This window comes from Peromyscus californicus, unplaced genomic scaffold (genome assembly GCF_007827085.1).
Source record: "Peromyscus californicus insignis strain IS unplaced genomic scaffold, ASM782708v3 Scaffold_4__1_contigs__length_199733344, whole genome shotgun sequence".
Classification (NCBI taxonomy): Eukaryota; Metazoa; Chordata; class Mammalia; order Rodentia; family Cricetidae; genus Peromyscus; species Peromyscus californicus.
Window position 1 is genome coordinate 19,573,503 of NW_026294562.1, and position 27,843 is coordinate 19,601,345.

The 27,843-nt window shown below is 51.4% G+C and overlaps 1 protein-coding gene across 2 annotated transcripts; it reads left to right on the plus strand.

Moving 5' to 3' along the window:
- The first annotated feature begins 125 nt into the window (after window positions 1–125).
- Window positions 126–27,710, plus strand: Pyroxd2 (pyridine nucleotide-disulphide oxidoreductase domain 2). Of its 2 annotated transcripts, XR_008213004.1 has the most exons (17): window positions 126–481; window positions 3,306–3,325; window positions 4,952–5,045; window positions 5,117–5,190; window positions 10,108–10,263; window positions 12,412–12,565; window positions 15,888–15,949; window positions 16,029–16,126; window positions 17,880–18,021; window positions 18,350–18,484; window positions 19,710–19,782; window positions 20,002–20,158; window positions 22,914–23,068; window positions 23,989–24,095; window positions 25,932–26,052; window positions 26,674–26,851; window positions 26,997–27,710. XR_008213004.1 is itself a non-coding variant. In XM_052712965.1 (16 exons), the coding sequence occupies exons 1-16, from the start codon at window positions 355–357 to the stop codon at window positions 26,742–26,744; spliced, it is 1,746 nt and encodes a 581-aa protein (XP_052568925.1). In that variant the 5' UTR covers window positions 126–354; the 3' UTR covers window positions 26,745–27,710. The 2 variants fall into 2 exon arrangements, 1 of the variants encoding a protein (XP_052568925.1); XM_052712965.1 differs by having other exon boundaries at window positions 26,674–27,710.
- The last annotated feature ends 133 nt before the right edge of the window (window positions 27,711–27,843 follow it).

The window sequence follows — 27,843 nt, forward strand, 5'->3', positions numbered from 1 at the left end:
GGATCTCTGCCCCGCACCCAGGCTTGTGCCCTGTGAAAGGAGGCACAGGGAAGGCGGGGCCTCTGCTTTGGCTCCACCCCTCCCTCCCACTCTCTTCTGTCCCACCCCTGGGCCCCAGGCAACCTAGTTAACTGTTCTCACTCTGGTCCTTGAGTACTGGAGGTGGCACCGACTGTGATCCTTAGGCTACCCGCCCTCTTCCCAAGCCTAGGGTGCGCAAACTCAGAGCAGCCGAAGGCCAGGCCCTGGGAAATGTGGCCCAAGGCCAAGGCGGACACTGGGCTGTAACTCAGCCCCTCCCCCTGCCTGGGCCGCTGGAAAAAGCTGACTGCAAGAAAATTGCTGGGGGCAGAAATGGCTGCCAGCCGCCGAGGTCTCTGCAGGGCTTTGCACTCCTCTCCCCGCCCTGCTTGGAAACGAGCTCAGTCGGGAGCCGGGGCCCGCCTGAAGCCCGAGTACGATGCCGTGGTGATAGGAGCAGGTAAAGCTAAAGAAGGCAGAGCCAGAGCTCAGAGAGGGAAGGCAGCGCCCTTTGGGGGGCCTCCAGGGAGCCCCGCTGCCGCCTCGGTTGTGGGCACTACCTGGCCAGGAGTGCCAGTGAGCAGAGCTTGTGATGGAGTCCTCCTAGTCTGGGAGTCAGGAGCCCTTGGTTCTGGTTCCATCCTGGGCCTGCTATGTGGTCTAGAATGGTTCTTGCCTTCTGAATTTAAATCTTTCTAGACTGCCAATGAGGACTAAATAAACTCAGGAGCGTCCCCAGATCTCCTGTGAAAGGAATGAGTTCCCTCCGCGGACTCCGTGAGTTTCCTCAGAAAGCATATGGTACTTAAGGGTTAGGAAGAAAGAACTTGGACTGCAGGCAAAAGAAATCCTGCCACTCTGAGCCCTGAGTTCTGGTACCCATCTCACCACTGAGGTCACCTATCCAAAGAGGAAAGAGAGTTAATTCATAAAGAAAAGAGGATTCTTTTTTTTTGGGGGGGGGGGGGTCCCAGATACCCTGTTGTGCATGCACAGATGGTGCCCTTCTCCACCGCCTTCCCTCAGACTTTGTGGTGGCCCTGCAACATTTTGCTGACTGGGGCTCAGAGCACTGAAGTGTGCTGGGTAATGGGGTGAAGCACAGCCTAGGGCCAGGCTGCATTCCACCCCAGGGCCTTCCATTTCACACTCTTGGGGTCTGAAGGCATTTCTTTGCAGATGGGCTTTATATAGATGGTAGCAGGTTCCCATTTCCATGGGCGCATCACACAGCTTTGAATGCTGGCCCTGGCTGGCTTCTTTGGGTGTATGCTGAGAGCCATCCTCTCCGAGTGTGCACTGATGGGTGTTTATTACACACCGACTTGTGTTTATTATTAATACTAAAATAAAGATGTGTCTCACACGATTTTAAAAATCAAATAGACAGTGCTCTTGATTTAAATGCCATGTTTTTCGACTGAAAACACGCCGACCCAGCACCCCACACAGGGAGTAAGTCTGGAAAAGGCTGGCAGCAGGGCCCAAGCTCAGCAAGCTCCATTCAAGGGCATCAACTGTTGAGTGGGCATCCCTTGAGGCCTGGGGATTAGCAGATCCCACAGCAGAAGGGGACAGGTCACTAGACGCCACTAGAAGAGAGTCAGCCAGGGTGTGGAGGTAGGATTCTGATGTTTAGATCGTTGCCCCTTTCACTTGAAGTCTGGGTGTCCATTCATGGCTGAACTGGGACCAGCTGGCCAGGAAGACTTTACTAGTTTTCCAAGATTGATAAGTACAGCTAATGAAAAGCCAAATAATAACTACAGTGCTTGTCATGGCCTTGCAACAGACTGAGCGCTTCTCGGAGACTACTAATTCTCCTCCCTCAACACCACGGGATTCCACATTCACATGAAGAAAACATGCTACATACATGTTACTCTCTGCCTTGCATATGAAGGCAGCCACTGGTTGTTAAATGCCTCTCTGAGGGCCAAGCCAGATGAAGCTGGGAGCTGCCTGCTTTGAATTTACGTGTATATTCGGAGAATGGCTTCTCCAGCTGCAGGTTCAAACCAATGGCAGGTCCAACAAGCATTATTTTAAACTTTCTTATGAAATGCTTCTAACATTCTTAAAATAAAACCACATAGATTATCATGTAGACTGATCACAGGAGGGGTTAATACTAGGGCAGGGAGCTTTGGTTCTGTGAAAACATTTGTTAGTCAGCCGTATGCCAGGTCATGATGTAAGCTACATTTATTCTCATGAACCGTGAGCAAAGGGGCTTGAAAAACCCAGTTTCAGAGGCTCCATTAATGGACGAGAAGTTGGCTCAGTGACCTCTAAAATTCTGGATGTCTCCATGTGGGAAATTTAAAACAAAAACAACTCAGCCATGGAGAAATTCATCATGGGGGTCATTGCTGCTCCCCTTCTTGTGGACATTTGTCAGGTGAAGAACTGAGAGTTTTATTTGAGCCCACACTGGGTCCCGGTAGGTGCTGAGGGATCACAACCATCTACTGACATCTGAAAGGCTAAGAGTGGCATCCCTCACCAAGGAGAAAAGTGACCAGAGGCCCCAAAGCTGGCTGATACCCTCTGAGCTTTTCTCTGCCTGTGAGTGATTCTCCACCAACAGCTGAGCTGTCTCCCAGGCAGAGGAGCAGAGCAGCCTGGGGCCTGGGCACTCAGTGTGGCTCTGCTGCCGCTTGCATGGAAATTACTGGGAACCTGTGAGAAGTCAGGTTCCAGCACACACCCCAACCTGCAGAATGGAGCTCACCCTGTTACCGGTGCACACCTTGGAGGTATATGTGTTAGTCACTCCGTTCTTTTTTCATTTCAAACTATTCACATTTCCTTGTTGGAGCACTAGGGACTGACAAAGATATTCCTGTGTGGATAAAGCCTTTAGGGGCACAGCTGTGCCTGGTATGAGCCACACTTGGGTCAAACAAGCTATGTGTGACAGCAACTGTCCCCCTGAATGGCACTCAGCTGGCCGAATAGCCCCTGCCCACACATACCAGCAAATGGCCACCTTCCCTTCACAACCCTGTAAACCATGGTGGTTCCATACACGGTCACCAGCTCCCTCTAGGGACAGAAGTCCAGGTATCTGTGGACTTCTCTTGACCTTGAAACAAGGAACAGAGCTTCTTCCAAGCCAAGGTCAACAGAACCAGGGGTGGGCTTCCTGACCCCCGTGAGACGCGGTCCTGCATCCAAATGTGGACAGGGGAGAGGATATTTGTGGCCTGGGGATAGGAATGGGGACTCAACATTTAAAGAACCTGTACTTAGTAACACTTCTCTCTTTTGTCTCATTGCAGGACACAACGGGCTGGTGGCTGTGAGTACCGCTTTGGTCCCACTTCACTGGCCCCTGAGCGGGTGACTTCCAGAAGTGAAGGGGAGGATTTGAAAAAGCAAGCAGGACAAAGGTCACCGGGGAGAAGGAAAGGGCAGTTTGTCCATGCATGTAGTGCTGACCCAGAGCCAGTTAGAGAGGACATCACGGGTCCACAGGCATGTGGTCCCCATGGCCTGTGAAAGGCTTATAAAATGTCCCTGGAATAGAGTTGCAGATTGGAGGCTGGGGTCGGGAGGATCTCTCACACCAAGTTGGAGACAGTCTGTGCTCTCCAAGGAAGAGAGTGCTGGAAAGAACTGGAAAAGGATCTGAAAAAATAGGAGCTTGCTCTCCAGTAGATGCTCTCAGCAAAGACAACCTGGAAATCTCAAAGCTTATCTGTAGCCGGGGGTGGGGGGGGGTGGGGGTGGAGGGGGGGGGGTGGGGGGGGTTGGTATTTCGTAGATAGTACAGAGACCTCCCGCTGTGCTCACACACCACAGTGGGCTTGCTCAGAGCTCGGCCTCACTTCCACGGTCTCAGAGCAGTCTGGTTTGCTGATGTCATTCGGGGAAGGAGAACAGCATGGCTTCCCTTCGTGCCAGGCCAGCTGCCCAACGCCAGTTTCTTCTCAATAGGATCTATCAGGAGACTAGATTCCCGGCACCTACACAGCAGCTCTGGGAGCCCGAGGCCAGCTGTTACCACCCTCACTGAGCCTCAGTTTCCCATCTGCACAGTAGGGAGTACCACAGCAACTGTTCCTAGCATGGCAGGCTAGGAACACCCGCCTAGTAGTGACCAGTGAACTTCGCAAAATGTAACTCAGGAACTTCACCCTCTGTATCGCCTCATTGATATCAGTGGTGCAAAGACATACAGACAGACAGACAGACAGACAGACAGACAGACACACACACACACACACACACACACACGACTGCAGGGCTAGACTAGACTAGCCTGCAGTTCTAGACTAACTCAGGTCAATATATATTTATTCATTTCCCACTGAATACTAGAGAAAGGTTTGTAGAACCTTTCAGTCATCAGTCATCTCTTCCAAATGAAGCTTTGCTCCAGCCACAGCATCCCTTTATTGCACGTGCCACAGGTGTCAGGGCACATGCAATGAAGCATACTGTAATACTTGTTAGAGAGCAGCTAAGGTAACCCTCCCCAGCCCCGTGAAGCTACGGAAGTTGGAACTGTAATCATTAGCTCTGTCTTTACATGGGAGGGAACTGGGGCACATGATCAGCAGAAATGAGAATGACAAGTTGAACTGAAGATTCTGGCTTGATGTTCTCAGCCTTACTATACTGCCTTTGAGATATATATATACACATATATATGCCTGGGTGGAAGAGAGGGGCTTGTTCCAGCCTAGAGGAAGGAGAGGGACATCCAGGGCAGGGTAGATAGGATACAATATGTGTCCCCCAGGCACTAGGCCTCCTCTAAAGGAAGGACAGTCATCTTCAGCTGGAAAGTGGAGGGGCAGATGTAGGTGCACCAGATCTGAGAGAACATCTAGACATTGTGACCAAGGACATGGTGTAGGCCCTGCAGTGAGGCTCCTTGGTCAAGGCCAAGGGATCAAGAAAGAGCCCTCTGTCCTCCCAGGCAGCATACCTCCAGAGACTGGGGGTGAACACTACGGTCTTCGAGAGACGCCATGTGATTGGGGGTGCAGCTGTCACTGAGGAGATCATTCCAGGTGAGCCCAGAGAAGTGGGGAGAAGAGGCAGGGATGATTTGGGGTGACTGTTTCTTCTGATTTGGTTCCAGGATTCAAGTTCTCCCGAGCATCCTATCTCCTCAGCCTCCTGAGGCCACAGATTTACACAGACCTGGAGCTGAAGGTACAGCTGCCCCTCTTGGCCTGGTGGTCAAGGGCTGGAGTGATTCCTTCTTCCTGGCCTGGGAGGGAAGCATCATATCCCATGCTCCGATCCGCTCCCTCCCTGAGGTCTTTCCTGTCTTCCAGGCTCTGTCTACCCCACACATCTCCACCCACATGCCACAGCTTGGTTTTGTCTTAGCTGCCCTCTGTTTTAAAAGCTTGGAAATCTCAAATGAGAAACAGGCCTCTTGTAAAACGAGGTCTGTTAGATGAATCAGACCTTCAATCTGCACGGCAGCACCTGGTTGGTGCCTTGGACGGGGCTTCCAGCTCCCTTTGCCTCCTGGAATCTTACCTGGTCTTCATGAAGCCCCTGCATGCAGCTTTGGGTGCCTGAGTTTGCAGAGCTCCCTAACATGCCATTGTTAAACTTTGGCATATCTACCGCCGTTCTTGACAGCACGATCAGGAAACCGTGTCGCCGCAAGCAGAGTCCCCTTTGCACGTTCTTGGTCTCAAAGATAAAAGAACTTAAAAACAGACACAGAAAGGAAGCCAGAGACAGTTTATTGGAGCTAGCGGGGAGTGCCCTCAACATGGATGTCAAGGTATCAGGGGAAAGAGCTGGAAGATGAGGGGTAGACAGATTTTTTTTTTTTTTGGTTTTTCGAGACAGGGTTTCTCTGTGTAGCTTTGGAGCTTGTCCTGGATCTCACTCTGTAGCCCAGGCTGGCTAGATATTTTTAATAATGTGCAAAGCAAAGCTATGCCAGTGAGACACAGTGTAGGCACACCAGAGAAAGCGAGAGTTGGGTACCCATAGCCTCATCCCTGGGTTTTTGTTGAAGAAGCAGAAGGTTGCTCTCTTCTCAGGATGGCGTGGGCCTTGGATGCGCCACCTTTTAAGGCCTAGTCAAGGGGGAATATTTAACCTTAGTGTCATTGGCTTAGGCTTACAGTCTGCTAAGAGTCGCTCTGGGTGGCCCAGAACTTGGAAAGCCCCTAAACCAGGGAGGAATTACGTATCACCCTGAGTTTGCCTTTGACTTGTGTGACCAGGGAGGAAGAGCTTGTATGACCATTAGTTTACCCTTTATGTTTGTTGACGCTGGGCCAGGAGGGACTAATTGTATTTACTGTCGCCAGTTACCCTTCAGGTCTGTGACCAGGTTAAAGCCCTCACCTTGACTCACCTTTAACCCCACCATTAGTGACAGACAGCTGAGGACCTCCTCTTGCTGGGAGGCCAGTGCGGGATTATTTTTAATATAGCCATGAAATATATATATAGCTAGAGCATGAAATATATAATATAGCTAGAGCATGAAAACAGGTTAGAGGCAGCTCGGAGATTTTCCATTGCAGTACCTGAGATGTGCTCCCTGTTTAATCTGTAACCCCTCCCCCAGCAGCGCTCCCCCATCCTGGCCATAGGCCCGCAGTGAAGGTCTGAGACCTTTGGGTACCACTTGGGGGTGTGACAGTCCTCTTAAGGGGACAGTTGTTTGTCCCGCTTCCATTGCATTTTGCTGTCCTTGCCTTCGGCTTGGCCTTAGTTGTAACATAGGGCTTTCTCTTTAACGTGTGTGGTGATCTTGCCTAAAAAGAGATTCCCCTCCCTCACCTGGGTCAGACTGGTATAGAAGGAGTTACTGACCACCACTGTGCCGCTTGTCTCAGAGGACTGGGGCCTCTTCAGGCTCCTGGGCCGTTTGGAAGGGATCCTTGAAGCCTTTCCCTGCCCCCTGTTCTCTCCTGGTCCCCTAACCTTTGTCCCCTGGCATGCCTGCCTCTGTCCCCGCCCCCTCCTCCTCAGAGCAGCCACAGCCTTAGAACTCAACCATCTCATTTCTGGGCTGACTTAGCTCCAAGGTGCTTGCTGGGCTGTCTCCCACCTTAGAGAAAAGAGCCAGGGAGTCTCCCATAGTGTTCGAGTCCTGCTCAAGTGGAAATGAAGAAGACGCCAGCCACTGTTTGTAAAGCTCTTTGCTCTAATAGAACCAGGTACAAGAGCCTGTGGACTGGGTGATAACAGAAGCCCAAGGGAAGAAATTATTATCTCTGAGAGAGGAGAGTGGAGGAGACATAGTATCAGAAATGGATAGAATTTAACCAAAGCCTGAGTTAGGTCCAGGCTCTTCAGTCCATCTCATACTGTAGCCGAAGGGAATTTGTATTGTGGCGGATTTGGGGGCCAGAGGCAGCCTCAGCCTTCCCTCCCATCCCTGGAGGATCTTCTAGGTCTCTCCCATCCACATTCCTTCCAGTCATGTTTTACTGGGGAAATCTGCCTGCGGTGAGTCCTTCAGAGCTAGACATTGGTAGGGATGACCTAGGTATGAGTCGGGAGGAGTGAGGAGTGCCAAGGTTCTCACTCAGAAGCCTGCTTTAGCTGTGGGACCCCAGAGCAGCCTTTTCCAGCATTCTCCGGTCTGTGAGACACAGCTGGTCCTTCCCTGTCCCTCTCCACCTGGGATGGCGGTGCACGCTGAGACTCGGGCAAGCAGAGGAAGGGCTGCTATTCCCGGCTAACTGCATTCCCTGAACAAACTCCTGGACATCCTGGTAGTGGCTTAGCATTATCTTCCTCTTCCTTCTCATAATTGAACAATCAGGAATGACAGAGGTAGAAGCCATAGGATCAGTTTAGGAAAAAAAAAAAAAAAAAGAGTCATCCATGTTCAATTAGTTACACTTGAAATAACTCAGCTTCCCCTGGGCTGCATATCCGACTGGTTTGTTCAATGTCCCCAGAGTGCCTGCTTTGTACCGGGCCCAGAACAAGCCTGAGGGGAGGTACAGTAAGCGAACTTTAACTAGAGGTAAGTGACAGAAAGAAAAATGGAAGACAGTGTGCTAGGAAGAAGTGAAGTCCCACCCTCACCTGGTGACCAGGAACTCCTTGAAGGGATGATGCATGAGCTGATGTTCAAAAGGCAAGAAGTCACTAGACATCTGAACAGAGAGCGCTCTGGCCAGGGGATGTGGAAGTAGGCAGGTCAAGGCAAGTTTGAGCCGAGAGTCCCCTGCAGGCCGGAGCAGGCCGACTACGGGGGATACGGGAAAGGGGGCAGGACAGCTTGTGCTAGGACTGCTTTTCCTGTAGCATCAGTGAAAAGGCAGAAGAGGTGTTTAGTCAGGAAGCAGAGTGTGGGACTGACAAGTTTATAGAAGATCAGCCCTCCGGCCATGGTCGAGGTGGCATGGAGGGCCCACAGATACCAGAGGCAGCTGCTCAGTGGACCACCAGATGGCAGTCTGTGATGAGGGCATGGGGCTGGAGAGGCATAGACAGCTTCTGCAGACAGAGCTGACAAGGTTCGGAGATATAAGAGACGCCAGTGGTGAGGGAAAGGGAGGAGCTGAGGATAGCCCCCACAGTTAAACAATTCATCATGTCAAGAGGAACCAAGGTAGGGGCTGGAACACTTCCTGCTCCTGTAGAGGCCCTGACTTTAATTTCCAGCACCCACATGACTGCTCACCACCATCTGTAACTCCAGTTTCAGAACACCTAATGCCCTCCTCTGACCTCAACAGGCATTTGACATACAAGGTGTTACATACACATACACACAAAATGCCTGTATACACAAAATTAAATTTTAAAAAAAGGGCCCAAGGTACAAGTTGCTCCAACCTGCAATAAAGAAATCTCAACTTTAATGCTTTAAAAAAAAATAATAAAGCCTTAAGTTGCCCCAGCCCAGTCCCTACCCACATTTGGATTCTGCTCTGCAGAATCCCGTTGCCTGGGTAAAGTGTCCAGGTGTCCTCTGGGAAGTCTCCGGTTTGCGCATCCCCTGGAATGCTAGGATGGGCTTCTTTTTGCTTTCTAGCTTTTATCCTCTGTGGCACCATCCTGTCAGCAACGTTCAGTCACTAGAACACTTAGAGAATGTACCGCAGGAGGGAAACGACAGTAGCAAGACAGTGCCCCCACCTCGAAGTATTGTGTTCCGCCCAGAGAGGTGGAGACAAATGTATGTGTAATTAACCATGTGGTGATAAGCATTCTGGGCAAAATACATATGAAGGGGACAGAGAGCCTGCCAGTGTGTTCGGGGCCGGGGTGGGGCTTGTTGCTAGGCAGTATCTGAGCAGAGACATAAAGTGAGGGAGCAGGCCATGGGTCAGGACAAGAAGTCTCCAGAAAGCAGCCACAGTCCATCCAACTGATGTTAGCACACAGTCTTGCATTGGCTCCTTTGGAGAAGTAGATGTGCTCTTAGGAAGCGCTGTGTGCTGGTGAAATGTCTGTAAATCAAGTCCTGATTTAAATGCATCAAGGGAACTTCCACTTCAAGTGACCTTGTAGTAAATTAGACTGGCATGTCCATTTTAAAAATTATGTGACTAATTTATCCACCTTGTACATATGGATTTTCACACAACCATTGCTTTATTGTTTATTTTTAGTTTACTTATTTACTTCTGAAGTGAGGGAAGGCAGTTATAGATGAGGGCTCCAGGGCCTGGGAGTCATGGATATGTGGTTTTAAAATACAGATCTGCCTTCTAAAATGACATGGGACAAATTAACTCCTCTGAACTTCCATTGTTGTGTGTATGGAGAGGGTAATAAGCTCTCTAGAGCTGTAGTGTGGTGGTAACTGTAAATCTGAGTGCCCTTTCTGATGAAGTAAGAACAGTGTGTATGGATGGGGCGGTCTGACATGTTACAGGATGGGGTGCATGGTGGAGTGTTGTGTGTCATGGCTTCATTGGTCTATCAGTGGGTGTCTGGGCAAGAGGGTCACTTGTAACATCTATTAAAAAGATAGGAACTGGGTCTGTAGACCTTGGGACCAATCACAAACACACCTAGCTGGTCACACAAAGGGAACTGGAGATCCCTAAAATATCTGTGTTTTTTTGTGTGTTTTGGCAGAAACACAGATCCCTAAAATGTCTGTGTTTTTTGTGTGTTCTGCAGAAGCATGGGTTGAGGCTTCACCTCCGAAATCCCTACTCCTTCACTCCCATGCTGGAAGAGGGCACACTGAGCAAGGTGCCAAGGTCCCTTCTGCTGGGCACAGACGTGGCTGAAAACCAGAAGCAAATCTCTCAGTTCTCACAGAAGGATGCTCAGGTAGGGAAGATGGACAGGGATTTAAATCCTCCTTCAGCAACCCAGAGCAGGCTTTCAAGAGGAGATGGGTGTCAAGGCTGTGGGGCTTGAACAGGCCGCTTTCCCTGGACAACTTGGTCCATGCTGGCCTTTGACCTTAGGCACTCCGAGAAGAGTTGTGGACAGTGGTTCAAACCAGTCGACACTGGGACTCCTGGAGCCTGCATGTGTTCATCTGAGGCTGCTGAGCAGGTGGTCTCTGCATGCTGGATGTCATAAAGGAATCCCTGGAATGCATTATCCCTCTGCTTTTGCTCAGAACCCCACGTGTTACCCATCCTAAAGCCCAGGAAAGCCCACAAGAAGAACTTAGGACAAGAAAATATTCTTTCAGTTTGACATCAATCCATGACGGCCAAAGCCAGAAAGTGTCTGTGGTGGTGTGCAGATCTGCCTCGCAGAACACACACCAGATGGGGAATGCAAGCTGCTTCCTGCAGATCTAGTGCAGGAACATGTTTGCTGGCTTCATCCAGATGAGTCAGTGAGTGACGCAATGGACCTGGTATGGAGGGTTCTGCAATTGAGGAAGTGTTCTGGAATGGCCGTTCTTGTAACAGCCTGGGTGCCAGCCGCAGGTGTGGCACCAAATCCTGTCTCAGTGGAGGCATGCTTGTGAAGAAAACCTAGGTTCGTGCAATCGATGCACTTGCTTTCTGGTGTGCTAATCTGGCATTGGGCAAAGCCCGGATGGCCGCAGGCATGCAGCACTCGCCCCTTTACCCAGAGCATCCTAAGCCTGGCCATGTGAGCTGCTGGGACTGTGAGACTGTGACAGAATACAGACTAGAAGCAACTTAAAGGAGGAAGGATTTATTTAGCTTGTTGTTTGTTCGTGATGGTGGGAAGGTGTCGTGACGGGAGCAGCCCACAGCTGGGGCGGCAGGAGTGTGAGGTGCTGGTTGTTTCTTGTTGGCCGTCAGGGAGCGAAGAGCTCAGCAGAAGCAGAGCCAGCCTGTATCCCTCAGAGCTTGCCTGTAAGCCCTACATCCTGCCAAACAGTCCCATGTCTTCTCCTGAGCAGCGTCACTTAACCTCAACAGCTGAGCCTTGAGGGACGTTTCTGCTGGAGATCATAGCGCCCGGCTGACAGCGGAACTGCCCTCCGGTCTTCAGGAACATCCAGTGCCGTGGGCTGAGGGCCATCTCTACCCTTGCTCAAATCCTGCCGCTGTCAGACACACCTGTGGACATCAGTGCATGGCCAGGTCCCAGTGCCTGTGTCCCTACCTGCTAGTGACCACACAGTGGGAGGCCTGGAACATTTCCCAAGGAACCCAAGGGCCTCAGTTTATGGTTTTGTGCTTGAAAGTTGTCATTTTGCAAGCCTGGTCTAGGGAAAACTTTATTATTAATTATGATTTTGAAGAAGTTCTTTACCACAGAACTTTATGTAATACCACAGTTCCTGGGTTTGTTCATATGTCTAGCTGAGCCCAAATCCGAAGTCCTGGGCTAAGAATCAGTAAGAATCTCTGGTGGCAGCAACTTCTATCCCTGTTCCTGTTACCAGCCCATGCGAGGAGGGCGGAGACTGGGCCCCGGCTGTGAGCAGCTCTGCTTTGGGGGCTGCTAAGCGAGAGAACACAGGCTTCTGTGGCCATGTGGGATAAGGCGGCATGTCAGCCTGAGAGATGAAAAAAGAGTGGTCAACATGCTGGGAAGCCATCTGCCTTCCATCAGTCACACACAAAGGACAAAGAACTTCCGAATGGTTTCATCACAGGGCCTATACCCATACCCTCAGGCACTGGACAGTTTTGTGTGGCTGGTGTTGGCCATACTGACCTTTGGCCCTGGTGGCTGTTCTAATGCACAGGCTTCTCTGTCCTTCACATGTGACATATACACCTGGAAGTGGAAGAACTGAGCAGAGCCAGGCTGAGCCACAGCTAGATGTGGCCTGAGGAACCGTCAGGGCTGTGCTATGGGCCATGACAGCCATATGTGGAAACGTTTTAACTTTAACACAGTAAAGTTATATACCACAAAAATGGTTCTCAAGTAAGAATCAGTTACAATATGGAAGTGTGGCACAGAGAACCGGGCATGGGGCAGTATCCTGTGGGGTTCTGGACTGTGGAAAGCTAACCTGAAGCTCTGTTGCAGGCCTTTCCCAGGTACGAGGAGTTCATGAAACGCTTGGTGCTAGCCATTGACCCCCTGCTGGATGCTGCCCCAGTGGACGTAGAAGCCTTCCAGCGTGGCTCCCTGCTACAGAGACTCAAGGCACTGTCCACCCTGAGGCCGCTGCTGAAGGCAGGTAAGTAAAGTACAGGAAATCAGGGTGTGGAAAGTGACCTTCATAGAAACAAGTCCACTTTCTGGATGCCTGGACCTAAGCTTGAAGCTCCAAGACACCACCAGTGTGTGTGTGTGTGTTACAGCTCTGAGGGGAAAGGGATCCTGGCAGTCAGGAGCCGAGGAATACCACAAAGTCACACTGCACAGCAAACCTCACACAAGATATTTATTGGGAAAGACACAAGAAGGTGGCTGCCTCTGCTCAGGAGAAGCAGCAAAGAATTGAGGGGGAATGGAGGGATGCAGGCTTTATATAGAGTTTCTTGTAGGAGAGTGGAGGGATGCAGGCTTTATATAGAGTTTCTTGTAGGAGAGTGGAGGGATGCAGGCTTTATATAGAGTTTCTTGTAGGAGAGTGGAGGGATGCAGGCTTTATATAGAGTTTCTTGTAGGAGAGTGGAGGGATGCAGACTTTATATAGGGTTTCTGGGGGGGGGAGTGGAGGGATACAGGCTTTATATAGGGTTTCTGGGGAGAGTGGAGGGATGTAGGCTTTATATAGGATTTTTTGTAGGGGAGTGGAGGGATGCAGGCTTTATACAGGGTTTCTGGGGGGGAGTGGAGGGATGCAGGTTTTATATAGGGTTTCTGGTGGGGGGATGCAGGCTTTATATAGAGTTTCTTGTAGAGGAGTGGAACTTTCCAGGATGACCTGGGATTGGCGGGATTTTGGGGCCTGACCTTGGGGCAAGTTCAGGAATTGGAGGGATTTTGTGGTCTCATCTTGGGGCAAGTTCAGGAATTGGGGGAATTTTGTGGCCTAGTCTTGGGCTTTTTTTCTGTAGGGTGGAGCTTGGCCACCTGAGAGGCTGGACACCAAGTGTAGTCAGCTAATAGACCATGGACCACAGAAGCTGCCAGGCACTCCCCCCAAAATTTCAGCCTACCCTACCCTAAAAATGGGGCACAATACAAAGGGTTGTGTATGCTTAGAAGGGAAAGGGTGACCCCAAGGCACCCAAAGAGGGGACTGAAGGAAGAAGCTAGCTCGAGTGTATTAGCTGTTTCGTGTTGCTGTGATGATGTACCATGGCCAAGTGACTTAAGGAAGGAAGCGTTTATTTTAGCTTAAGGTTTCAGAGTCCATAATGGTAAAGACAGCATGGTAGCAGGTGGCCGGATCAGGAAGCTGGTGGATCACTTTCCATTCACATGTAGGAGCCAGAGAGAGAGTGCAAACTGAGTGGAGGGAGGGGCTAGAAACTCCTAAGCCCCACCCCCAGTGACATACTTCTTCCAGCAAGGCTCCACCTCCTAAAGGTTCCATAACCTCCCCAAACAGTGCCAACAACTGGGAACAAGTGTTCAAATGCATGAGCCTAGGGGGAAATGTCGTATTCAAACCACTTAGAGGCAGCACCAGTACTAGGGTGCATGTTGGCACTGGCCATGGGTGACAGGTGATAAGACACTGGTGCTGCTGAGACTCTCTGAGGAAAGTCCTTTATAAGAGGTGTGTAGGTCCTTGACCATTTCCAAGAGAAGGAAAGGGCCTTTTCCCCCAATGGTCAGAGGTTCCCTCATGAGACAGTGGCCTCTGGGCCATGCATCTGTAGATGAACTGGCATGGTGCCAGAGAAGCCCAGAGAAGAAAGGAAAGGTACCTCTCACAGAGGCCTTCACTTGATGCTGTAGGAATTCCAGTGTGTGATCAGATCACAGCATGGAGCTCATTGCCACAGCCATGGCTAGAACATGATGTAAGAGCCAGGAGAATTTGAAGAGTTGCCTCCAAATGAGAGAGAATACTAAATTTAGACCAAAAATAATAAAAGGTCTGTGATCAATTAGGGAGGTCTGCCGTGGGTCTACGATAGAAGCTTGATCAGGAAGTATGCTGCTCTTTTCTACCACCCTTTGAGTACACAGACAAATTCCCACATCCTAGAAAAATACTGAATCAGTTAGCTATGGTCGCAAGAAAAAGAAACCCCACAAAACTCCTTTGGCATCTACGAGTCAGCATTTTTTCCCATGGGTCTTTGTAGTTCAGCTGATCCCAGCAGGCTCAGTAGCTCTGGTCTGGTCTCATGCACATGTCTGGGGCTGGGGCAACCAGTGGGCCAACTCTGCTCTCAGTGTCTCTCGCCCTGTGTGTGGAGGCAGCATGCTACCCTGGGCATGTACTTCTTACATCAAAGAGATGCACAGGGGTAAGCCCTGCTGCCCAGGCCAGCTACAAGGCTCCATTTGTGACACATTTAGAACTATTCCATTGGCTGGTGAGCCACACGGATAAGTCCAGAGTCACGGTACAGAGTAGGTCAGCAGCTTCACTGGGTCATTGTCACTGCATTAGGTCAGCAGCTTCACTGGGGTCATTGTCACTGCATTAGGTCAGCGGCTGCACTGGACCATTGTCACTGCATTAGGTCAGCGGCTACACTGGGCCATTGTCACTGCATTAGGTCAGCAGCTACACTGGACCATTGTCACTGCATTGGGTCAGCGGCTACACTGGGCCATTGTCACTGCATTAGGTCAGCGGCTACACTGGACCATTGTCACTGCATTGGGTCAGTGGCTACACTGGGTCATTGTCACTGCATTGGGTCAGCGGCTACACTGGACCATTGTCACTGCATTAGGTCAGTGGCTACACTGGACCATTGTCACTGCATTGGGTCAGCGGCTACACTGGGTCATTGTCACTGCATTGGGTCAGCGGCTACACTGGGTCATTGTCACTGCATTGGGTCAGCGGCTACACTTGACCATTGTCACTGCATTGGGTCAGCAGCTACACTGGGTCATTGTCACTGCATTAGGTCAGCGACTACATTACATGGTTGTCGCTGCATTTATACAGCAGAGAATCTGGAAATGGAGGAAGCAAGTGGACTTTGTCATCAACACCAAAAGTAGACTCCTTTTCAGATTACCAGTCCTAGGAGCTTCATGCAATAACCATTTATTATGATAAATATTTATCAAGCAACTACTTTTGCCAACTGCTAAAGTATGCAGAGGGGCCACAATGGCCAGAACCCTGTCCTGCGGCTAAAATGTAACTGGTGCCCTTGAAATTACAGATCTTTCCTATTTCATTCAATCCTTACAGTAGCATATGAAATATGTCTCCGATCTTACAGAGAAACAGCTCAGAGCTGAAGATGGTTAAGAGGGCCCACAGCCTTGTTAAGGCTTGAAAAGTACACACTGCCCTTGAGAGTCAAGCTTTCTCCACCAGGTCTCTGCCTCTTCCTGTTACTTCTTCCCTGGGGATGGGAACAGAGTCTCCTCAAGGCCTGTCTCACTTGATGTTTCTACCTCTCTTACAGGGCGCACCCTGGGAGCCCAGCTCCCCCAGTACTACCAGGTCCTCACAGCCCCCATTTCCAAGGTGAGTATGGCCAGATGATGGCCCAGGGACCTCTCCTGCCACCCAGGCCCTTGAGCCTTTCTTTGACATTGTTCTCCAGGTGCTGGACCACTGGTTTGAGTCCGAGCCTCTGAAGGCTACTCTAGCAACAGATGCTGTGATTGGAGCCATGACAAGTCCCCACACTCCGGGGAGTGGGTGAGTAGGGCCCAAGGTGACAGGGGTGGGGAGACTGCTTGAGGAGAGCATATTTCCCAATGAAGACGCTCACAGAGCACCATTTTCTGAGCTCAGCTGGTGCACCAGTTGTGAAGCTCGGCATATCATGCATGATGAATGGACTCTCAGAGTCACATCTGAAAACTGGAGTTCAAAGAAGTGTTCTGCCCAAAGCTGACTTGCAGCACATGCTGTCTGAACCCCAGAATTCCTTCTTAGCTGCTCTTCTCCATGAGTCTCCAGGAGAAGCCTCTTCCTGCTATCAGTATCTTCTGTCCTCCCCCTGCTCCTCCTCCCTCCCTCCTCCTCTCTCCCTCCTGACTCCTGCAAAGCCCATGTCTCTCTGGCTGCATACTCACACAGCTTCCTCCCGGGGAGGAGCAGCTGCCCGTCTCTGTGAGCAGCTGTGTCTAGAGCCCAATCGGAGAGGGGCGGTCAGTCACAGTGAGGGCTGTGGTTGTGGTTTGAACTCCTAAGATGCAGCTAGAGCTGTCAGTGTGGCTTATCTCTCCAGGATGAAAGCACCTCCCCAGGAAGTGGCTTTTCGACAGAGGTCAAGCCAGTCCTGAATTCCCCAGGGCCGTGGAGAAGAAGCATTGCCAGTGTTGGGTGCCCTCTGCCAAGCTCTTGACTAACCAGCCAGTGTGGATCTGGGGCCTCCCTTCCTTTTTGCTTGGGTCTTAGGGAAGCTGAGCCACTGGTCAGCTTGTGAAACATGCCTTTTAGAAATCCATTGCTTCACTTAACAACTACTGATGAGCATCTGCCTGTGCTGGGGGCTGGAGACACAGTAGACAAGGGACCAGAAATCCTCACAGGAGAGAGACCCGGAGCAAGCAGAGACCATGCAGTGTGGAGTGTGTTCTGATAGTGGGTCAGCAGGGAAAACTGCCCTGCTGTGAAAAAAGACCTGAAGCAGGGAATGTTTGGTCTGAAACAATGGGAAGAGAAGGGGGTTGCTGGCAAAAAGCTGAGGAAGGAGAGGTTCCGGGCTGGGGGCACAGCAGGTAGAGAAGCCCAAGTGGCATGGACAAGTGCTCCATTCCAGCAACCAAAGGACTCGGCTTAGTAGGGGTGTGCAGTGTGAGGGAGCATGGTAAGACCAGGCCGACACCAGGCAGGAGCCGTGGACACCACCTGATGAGGCTGGCCTTGCCCTCGGGCAGTACTGTACAGCAAAGGCTTTGAAAGGGAGGCTGACGGGAGCATCTGGCCCTGAGACCAGGGATCCAGGCTCCACAGAGGGTGGCCTCCAGGGAAGCAAGTGCTGAGGAGTGACCCTGGTCTGGCTGTGTCTAAGGGAGAGAAGGGAGAGGCATCTGAGCACTCTGAGGAGTTGATACACAGTCAAGGGTGACACCAGGGTCTCTGTTGGAACTCTGAAAGTGCCCTTCATGTGGGTGGGGACACTGGAAAGGAACAGCTCAGAGAATGATAAGGTGCTGGGTTTAACATGCATGCCAGACATGCACCCACGAAGAGATGCCTACGGGAAGTAGACACAGGCAGGGGCCTGGAGTGATTGTGGCACAGGGAGGCTGGAGTCCTGCATCATACATATGCACAGGGAGTGGGTGTGGCGTGAGATGGCAGGGCACTGAGCTCCAGCAAAGGCTCAGGGAAAGGGCTGGCTTGGGAAGGAGGTGAAGGTCCAGGACAGAAAGGGTCATTTGCATCTGAAACTGAGATGGGATCCCGCCTCAACCCCTGGTGCTCTGTGCTCTGCCCTCAGGTATGTGCTGCTGCATCATGTAATGGGCAGCCTGGAGGGAATGCAGGGCGCCTGGGGCTACGTCCAAGGTGGCATGGGTGCCCTCTCTGATGCCATTGCGAGCTCAGCTACTACGCATGGAGCAAGTATCTTCACAGAAAAGGTGTGGACCCCATTCCCCAACCCTAACTGTTGGCAGGATAGAATAGATTTAGAGATCCTGGAATTACTGATGAACAAGGGAAGCCCAGAATCTGGGCTCTACATTTCTGGGGCCTGGAGGCAGCTGAGCAAACCCTTCCAGTCCACCAGTCATGAAACCATGCATGGATTATGCTCCATGGTGGATAGGTTGCATCAAGGCTTCCTGAGAAGTCTCTGGTTAAGGGCATGGATTGGGGTGAGGAAGTTTAGGTGCCTACGAGACACACCCACTATTCTTAACCTGGGCTTTCTTCTGGGGGCTTTCGGGTCTCTTGATGGGACCCCAGACTGTGGCTAAGGTGCAGGTGAACAGTGAAGGCCATGTTCAAGGAGTCATACTGCAGGATGGCCAGGAGGTGAGGAGCAGAGTCGTCTTATCCTGTGCATCACCGCAGGTCACCTTCTTGGAGCTGACGCCACAGGTGAGGTGGGTCGGAGTAGAGGTAAAATATCTGCCACACAGGGCTTGGAACGTGGGGTGGGGAGCCCAGATGACGTCAGGGTGGGAGATCCAAGGACTAAGCCTCCTTCTCTGAGGAAGGCAGCTTGCAAACAGTAGAAAAGCCTCATGAGTGAGAGGACGTCAACCACACCACCTGCAATAGGCCAAGCTAGTGCCAGAGCCCAGGTCTGCCCTAGAATTCTGACTTGTCTACTACCTGGATTTGGATTTCCCCCCTCACTGTCTCTGATTCTACCTTCTGCCAGTGATCTATTGCAGCATTAACTCTGGGAATGGAGGTTTGGGAGGTTTTTTGTTGTGTTGTGTTGTGTTGTGTTGTGTTTTTAGCACAGCCATAAAACTTCTGGGCAGCTATGACCTTAGCCCGTAGACAGGGAGAAATTGGTTGATCTTGACCGAGTCGCTGCTGAGGCTTGTCTGTCACCTGCTGTGGCTGTGCCTCTGCTGGTCTTGACTGGACTCAGTTCTGTGACTGGGACCTGGCTGGCTGTGGTGGGTTCAGGACAGACCCTGTGGCCTCTGGCACAGGAGCTCCAGCATGTTCTCCGGCCTGGCAGAGGGTAACAGCAGGCAAGCTCGGCCATGCAAGCTCCAGATTGTTTGATCTGGAGCTATCTTATTTGTTGACATTGGCTAAGTCTCCCAGCCAGTCTAGGGTCGTGTGTGAGTGGGGCAGAGGTGGGGGATACCGTGGAGAGACATGGAAAGGGGCGTGAGTCCGGGAAAGGCTCAGGACTTCGGAACATTGCAATTGGCCATACCTTCCCTGTCCCTGAAAGATAAGATAATGTGTCTGAGCAGGCAGCCTGCTCTTGGGGGCAAAGCACTACTGTCTCTGAATATTTCCACTCACAAAATTCAACAGCTCTCAGTGCATATTGTTAAGGCAATTCTGAAGTAGCAAGAGCTACGGCTCAAAGAAATAGGGTGCATAGAATTGTCATCCCTGTCCCAAGCAGGACGTGATGAGAGCTACTCCCAGCCAGGACAGTGGGCCACGGGCAGAGGAAGATGTGCTTAGCCTAAAGTGAGGGGACTCCAGGAAGTTCTCACAGAAGGGGTAGTTTGGGGCTGAGTTCTGAAGGAAGAAGAGGATCTCCTCAGATAGAGGTTGAAAGACTGGTGTGGGCAGCTTTTCTGGGCCTTGGCTACCCCAGGCCTTTCACAGAGCTCTCTCCTTCCAGGAGTGGCTCCCTGGGGCCTTTGTGAAGAGGATCTCTCAGTTGGACACACAATCTCCTGTCACCAAGATCAATGGTAAGAGACGCCTGGTTCATCTGCCTTTTGACACCATCTGTGTGGAAAACTCTAAATCAGGGAAACCCAGCCACACTGTGTTCTCCTTCTCCTGTCCCCCCAGTTTGTCCTACTTTCAGACTTCTGGTCCATTAGCTAGACAAGCACGTTGTGACTATGGGCGGTGGGGGGGGGGGGGCTGCAAGACTGGGGACCCGACCTGACCTCTTGTCTTCTCAGTGGCTGTGGACAGGCTGCCAAACTTCCGGGCGGCCCCCAATGTTCCCAGGGATCAGCTGCAGCCACATCATCAGTGTTCCATTCACCTGAACTGTGAAGACACCCTGATCCTCCACCAGGCCTTTGAAGATGCCAAGGGTGGCCTGCCTTCCAAAAAGTAGGTGAGACCTGGCCTTTGTGTCCCCTGTGTGTTCCAAGGCAGGGGCCTGGCCTCTTCTACCTGGCACTAAGCCTTCATTCAGTGTCCCAGGGCCAGTCTGCCTAAGTCTCTTCTGATAAGTATTTTTGAAAAATCCCCCGGTAGTGGTAACTCTGCTGATGCAGAAAGCCAAATCAAACTGAATTAAAAGTCTAGATTTAATGAGCCAAGCATCCCCAGGTGATCTCAGGAGAAACCACGTGTAAGCTTTAGGGACCGGAGCTTAAGTACCCTGTAGGCTCAGTCTCTGAGCGGCTCCAGGGGAGGAGCCACCACTTGGTGGGCTTTCTTTGGGCAGGGTCTGGAATGGGAGGAGTGGGCCGAGTTCCCAGCCCAACATCGGGGCGGGGTTTGGAATGCCCCCCCTCCCCACCCCACCCCCCAAGCTGGAGATTCCCAACATCTCCATGTTCCAAGAACACAAAATGTATCTCAGACAAGAAATCTGGACATCAGAGCAGAGGAGGTGAAGAGGGGGGCATGCTGGGAGAGTCCCGGGTTAGTGGAGGACAGTCCCAAGGAGAGCAGCACTCTGAGAAGAGGAGAAACTACTTTCTGAGAAAGAGAAGGGGCTTCTCAGGTACCGTGACGCAATAGGAGACATGCTCACTTGTCCCCTAGTCATGTCTGAGGAGCCCCTTCACCCACGCTCCTAAGAGCACCTCCCGTCCTGGCTGTGTCTCCATCCTTTAGAGCAGACGGCAGGCGGGGCTCTGTGGGACGTACACCCTTCATCCTCTATGTTGTTAAACAGACATGTGCCGGGATCCTACTCAGGGCCAGGCTCCCACCGGGCACAGGTTGTGGGGTCTGGGATGTGAAGCCGACACAAGTTTATGATAAGCCTGGTGCATAAGAACTCACAGCGTGGGGGCTGGAGAGATGGCTCAGTGGTTAAGGGTATTGACTGCTTGCTCTTCCAGAGGTCCTGAGTTCAATTCCCAGCGACCACATGGTGGCTCACAACCACCTGTAATGAGATCTGGTGCCTCTTCTGGCCTGCAGGGACACACGCAGGCAGAGTACTGTATACAAATTTATTACAGACTACTGTAATAAATGAATGAATGAATGAATGAATGAATAAAAGAACTCACAGCATAAGATGAAAGAGAGACGCTAGGTTGCTCATGTGGTGCCAACTCTTTGTCAGCTCAGACACAGAGCAGGAAGAAAAGATCTTCTGCCTCTGTGCTGGCCTCTGCTGGCTAGAAAACAGCCAACACCATGCACTGATAACAAGCACTGAGGAGAAAAAGAAGGCAGGCCGGGGGAGGTCTGCTTTTCCAAAGAAGGACACTTGAGCAGTGAATTGAAGGAGGCAAGACAGGTTGTGGAGTAGCTGAGGAAGAACACCCAGCGCAAAGAGCAGGTGCCCTTGGGCAGGGATGTGCTGCTGGATTAGGAACATAAAGACAAGGCCAAAATGGAGCGTGCAGAGCGGCAGCAGTAGCCAGGCATTGTCCACTGCCCTGGCTCTCACTCGAGGAAAGCCTGACCGTTCCTTTAGAAAGACCCCACACACACACACACACAAAAGTGGACAAAAAGAGAGGCGTCCTGTTGCAATTGGTTATTGAATGCAGAGTGCGAGGAGAACAGGACAGTGACTGGGACCTGGGTGGACACAGCAGAAAGAATGGCCAGTGTCCAAACCCTGGGTGTGTTTTAAGGGTAAGGTGGGGGAGGTTTGCCGTTGGACAGGAAGTGGTGTGTAAGAGAGGAACACCTGGACAAGTATGAGAAAGGAAGGGGCTTCTGGGAGGGTTGAGAGGATTTAGGCAGTGGGTTTGGACAGTGGCTGGATAGGCTGGCAGATATCTAAGGTGAGAGGTGCAGCTGAGGGCTGGCAGCCTGAGAAAGGGCATTTCACATGGCCTTGAAAGATGCTCATGCGGTCTGCGAATGGTTCCGGGGAACGGTTCCGGGGAACGGTTCCAGCATCCCGGAGCCCGTGGTTACCAAAAACTGACATTCAGGTCCCTTCTGCATTTAACCTTCTCACATCCGCCTGTAGCTCAGCAGTCACCTCTAGAGGACTTAAAATACCTGTGTGGGTGCTGGGTAGAGGGCTGCCATGCAATGTTGTTTATGGGGTGATGCCAGGGGGACAGTCAGCATGTTCAGTGAGGCATAGTTTTCCTTTTTTATAGTATTTTCAGTCTGTAGTTGGAGAACGCACAAATCACCCAGGCATGGAGGGCCAAAGGTAGCTAGAGAGCTGAGGGACTTGTGCTTCAGGTAGGAAAGGGAGTAGGCTGGACGTGGGGCACCATTCTGTGGTGGTTCAACAGGTCTAGATGCTCTGCCTTGGCCTATTCTAGATAAGGTTCCTGGGCCAGCAGGGGAGGGACAAGCTTGGTTGGACCCCGGACACCTGAGCACCTGCTGACTTGAGCTCACTCTCTGGACCCTGGTAGTGTTTGAGTTGGGGAGCCCAGATTAGAACACAGGTCTATGGGGAAGGAAGACAAGACTGGACCGCGTCTCTGAGCCCGGTGAGAAAGGACCAGAGCCCTGGAATCTGGGGCTGTGGGTCTAGAGGAACACCACAGAGGTGGTCTGGTCTGTGCTAACCACCATGGTCTCACAGTGATAATCAGCCCAGGTTGGTGGTCTCTGAGGGCCTTAATTTTGACTCATGTCACCTCGGAGTGGCCCTGAGCTCTTCTCAGTCCTGACCCTCTCTACCTGCCACCCGCCCATGTCACAGACCTATGATTGAGCTCTGCATCCCTTCATCGCTGGACCCCACCCTGGCTCCGCCTGGCTGCCATGTTGTCTCCCTCTTCACTCAATACACACCCTACACCCTGTCTGGAGGCAAGATCTGGGATGAGCAGGAGAAAAACACCTATGCAGACAAAGGTAAAGCATGCATCACAGGATGCTCTGCAGGGTGAAAGCTGGCCGTGGGATCCACTGGGCACGCCCACACACAGCTTCATCCAGGCTAAACTCCGCAGGTGCTGTCCCAAGGGAAGAGATGTGTCCGAGGCAGCCTTCCACCAATCTGGTGAATGTTGGCTGTGACCAGGCACTAAGTTAAGAAAGCCAAAAGGATAGGGTCCCAGGCTAGAGAGATGGCTCAGCAGGTAAAGGCATATGTCGTACAAGTCTGATAAACCTGAGTTTGGTAGTCTAACATTCAGTGGACGGAGAAAACCAACTCCCAAAGGTTAGTTGTCGTCTGACTGCCACACACACTGGACCACATGTGCACACGCGCACGCGTGCGCACGCACACACACACACACACACACACACACTCAATAATTCATAACATTTTTATAAAGCAGAGGACTCCACTCTTACCCTCCAGTTGCTCAGAGTTCAGTTGGGGAGACTAGCGAGGGGGTAGATCACCAGAGTACACTGCACTTGATGAGCCGGAGACGAGGAGAGGGCTCCGGGGAAGAAACACTGAACTGGCCTTTCCACAATGGATGGGGTTGGTCCAAGTGCGAAGAATGTCCCCAGCAAAAGAAACAGTTTGGGCAAAGCAACAAGAAGAAAAATATGTCACATATTCAGGAAGTGGCAGTAGTCTCGTGCTTAAGTCGGGGTAAGAAATGAGAGCATGAGGCTGGACTGGCTACATGCCTCTTTGATAAAGCACTTGCTTAGGGACCATTTTTCATCTTGTTTGTTTTGTACTTACTGGTATGTAATTTGCATAGGATAAAATAAACCCCTGACTCACATAATTCAATAGATTTTAGTAAACTTAGGAGTCATACATCCTTATTGTCCACCCTTCTTCCCAATGCTTTCCCTGGGTTCCACAGTGTTTGACTGCATCGAGGCCTACGCCCCCGGCTTCAAGAGTTCTGTGCTGGCCAGAGACATCCTCACCCCACCGGATCTAGAGAAAATCTTTGGGCTTCCTGGAGGGGTGAGTGGAGGTCTGGGGCCTCCTGACACTCATCTTCCTACCTGCCTCCCTGGCTGGCCGCCTTGGGCTTTACCCAGCCTTCATTAGGAAGTGATAGAGCCCATGGCTGAGTGGGGACAGGAGAGGAGACAGACACACAGATGCCACTCGAGAAGATCACCAGGCCTGAAGCACTTCTGCCCCAACATCCCATCAGCCTCTTCTAAAGAGAGCTCCCTCCCTAAGGAAACAGGCTCTTGTAGTGAGTTTACTTTACCAGATAAAGGAGATGGGAGGTCAGAAGCTAAAACCTGGCTAAGAGTCCGAGAGCCTGTGAGGAGGCAGGGAGCCCATGAGGAGGCAGGGAGCCCGTGAGGAGGCAGGGAGCCTGTGAGGAGTCCAGTTCCATGAGGAGGCATCACCAACGCCTTAGCCACCAGCCATAGCAGCTACTGAGCCGGAAAAGGCCAGAGTGAGCTGGGTGGTGTGTGATAGGGGAGACCCAGCATGGACACAAGTGATGCCATCGTGTTAGTGCTATTACATTGACTATGTACCAAGATGATCAGATTTGGCATCTATTAGAGGAATAAAATACACTATTGACATAAATGTCACCAATTTTCCTCTTTCTTTTTAAATGTAAGTCTGAAATTGCGTTCATGGCTTTGGTCATGTTTTTGTTTTGGCAGCTCTGATCCAGACAGAAGGCAGAAAGTCAGGGAGGGAGAGGGACTTCACAGACTGTGTGTGACGTGAGAAATCCGAGGAGTCTATTTAATGAGCAAGGGAATTTATTAGGGGATAACTCACTATAGCACAGGTATTTATTGTAGGATCCGGGAAAGCCAAACTATGTCCCATGCTGATCTTCTTCTAAGATCTGCCTGGTCTGTCCCAGCATCCAGAACCATCATGAGGGAGTGAAGCAAGGGCCTTGTACGTGCATCCCAGGTCTTCAGGATCCCGAGCAGCCACGCCCCAGGGGCATGTACTTCAAGGTCATAGGCAGGTGTAACAATTACCTGCCACCTCACTAGGGGTGATGCTTCAAGGTCGTAGCTAGAACAGCTACCCACTACATGTGTGGATAGTCAGTACAAGGCAGGGATGGGTGAGAAAGAAGTGTTGATGACGGTCTGATCTGGAAGGTGGGCATGACATGAAGGTTGAACCAGAGGCTAAGGATAGGATGGCAGTGTGGTCATGAAGGCAGGATGGCTTGAGAGGCGCTGGCTTGGGGGAAGAAGTGGTTCACGTGGGGACCAGATGAGGGGGCAGCAAGAACAACCCATGGTGACATCTAGCAGATTCTGGTCTTCTTGTTTAGGACACCCACTGTCTTTCTGGGCCAGTCTGGCCCAAGCTAGTGAGCAGAACCAGGTCCCACTGTGCCATATCTGCTGCTGACAGTGATGTCCGTGGGACAGGTGTGGGAGTGGGGACACTCAAGGCCCAAGAGAAATGGTGGCTGCCCAAAGACCCATGCCCCAGCAAGAGCCTGTGCCAACAGAGCAAGTCGGCCTTCCCAACAGACTCGGGGGCTCATGGTCTACAGCAAACCCTCAGAATCCCCCTTTTCTTTCCCACTCAATTTCCCTGCATTCTATAGAGGCCCCTACTCCTCTCTTTCCAAATAAAGCACCATGGGAGTTTCACCTGCAGCCCAGGACATGTCCTTCTCTCTCACCTGAAGCCTGGGACATGTCCCTCTCCTCTCTCACCCTTAGTTAAGAACCCAGGGAAATATCCAGAAGCAAAAGGACCTGGGTTAGAGAATAGAGAGAGGAAGTGCCAGCCAGGATGGCAAAACCCCATAGCACACCTGTGCTAACAACCGTAGCCCTGCCTCCACAGAACATATTCCATGGTGCCATGTCCCTGGACCAGCTCTACTTCGCCCGTCCAGTGCCCCAACACTCTGGCTACAGATGCCCTATCCAGGGCCTGTACCTCTGCGGAAGTGGAACCCACCCTGGTGAGTGACCTAATTCCTATGTGGACTGCAAGGGCTTGTGGGATGAAAGAGGTTGTAAGCTTGCAGACAGAGGAGGATGTGGGAAGCCATCCTCTGTGCAGGGTAAGCATACAGCAGGATCTCTGCCAGGCTGCCAAAACCCTCAGCTGTGGGTACACACCTCCTCCCACCGAGGTGTAGGGACAAGTTCTGATGGAGGGTGGAGAAAACTCCTCCAGGTGTTGTGGGAGACTCACATTCCTTAATTCCTCGCCCATATTTGAGACCAGAAAGGATCAGTAATGTTTTTCTAGTTAGAAATTCTTTGCTGTACCTACTCCAAGCCTACCTGACTTGGCTGCATCTGTCATTTCCTGGTGACACCCTCTCAACAACAGCTGTGTCCTCTGTGCCCCTCCTGATTCTTGCATTTCAGCTTTACCTGCTAGACTGCTAAGTGCCTCCCTGTAGTCTGGCAGACTGAGGAACAGGAGGCCAATGTGACCACAGCCTGGCCTCCCCCAGCCCTGCGTGGAAGCTGTAGGGAGCCCAGACAGTGTGGTAGTTGTTCCAATTCTGGCTGCTCTCTGAGCCCCGCCCTGTCCCTTTTTGGTGGGCTTCTGAAAGGAGCTTTGGTTCCAGGAGGAGGTGTCATGGGAGCGGCTGGACGGAATGCAGCCCACGCAGTCTTCAGGGACCTCAAGAGCATGTGATGCTGGACCAGCTCTGACCCTGGGAGACAAGCTTTCCCTGCATTTTTGAGCCACCTGCAAGATGCCCTGCTCGGAAGGACACCACTGGAGACATCTGCATTACCAAGGTGCCATTGTTTCTGAATCGGGGCCCGAGTTACATTTAGCACAGTTTCATCTGTGCCCCAGGCCTCTATGGACCATCTGGGAGTGTCTTATTAAAAACAATGTTTTGTACAGACTGTGTGTATTGTTTCTCCTGTGTGTCTACAGGCGGGAGGAACTTTGCATATGAGCTGGACACCGTCCACTTAATGAATGGAAGAGCTTGGCCCTACTGTCCCCTTCTTGACAGCTGATTGGAGGGCTGGCCTGCCAAGGCCCAGTCAGCTACTGTCATATTCCTGTCACTATGAGAACAGACTCACAGCCCCAGTGACCCACAGCGTCACCCACATGACGGACCTGAGCAAAGCTTTGCCTCTCAAGCCATCTGAACCTCTAGTCAGGAAGCAGCAGTTGAGGATGACTGCAAAGTGGGGTCGTCGTCGGAAGCTGTGTGGGAACCACCTGCCTGATACCAGAGCGCTCCACCTTCTGCTTGCCAGACGCTAAATCTGCCATGTCTGTCACGAAATATTTCAACACGGACAGGTGTCATTCTGCAGTGAGTTGGGCTGTCACTATCAGTCAGAGGAAAACACACACACACACACACACACACACACACACGAAAGTTCCACTAGTAACACAACTGTGCCGGCAGCCTCTCCACGTTGGGTTAAAGGCCACCATCCCAAGCTGCCCACTCTGAAGGTCAGAGAAAAGGTTACTGGGATCTCACACCTCACACCCAACCACTCCTGCACAGACAATCATGGCTACCATTTTACAACATTTAGTCTTTCACACAATCAGGATATATTATAATATTCTCTGTGTGATTTACATCTGTCTACCTTTGAATTTACTTTATATCAAAAACTATTCAGTCTGGTAAGAGTTCTTTTGAAAACATTTTTAATAGCTGTCGAATATTCCCATGTGAGGATGGACCATAATTATGGGACATTCAGTCCAGCCTTGACCTTGATTGCTAATTGACACCAGCCCAAGGCCA

What these genes read in the sequence shown, in the direction of transcription:
- Pyroxd2 (XM_052712965.1), top strand. Translation starts at nt 355, where the DNA reads ATGGCTGCCAGCCGCCGAGGTCTCTGCAGGGCTTTGCACTCCTCTCCC. An exon ending in CACTGAGGAGATCATTCCAG is followed by an intron (nt 5,046 to 5,116) that starts GTGAGCCCAGAG and finishes ATTTGGTTCCAG; the next exon opens with GATTCAAGTTCTCCCGAGCA. An exon ending in AAACACCTATGCAGACAAAG is followed by an intron (nt 23,069 to 23,988) that starts GTAAAGCATGCA and finishes TGGGTTCCACAG; the next exon opens with TGTTTGACTGCATCGAGGCC.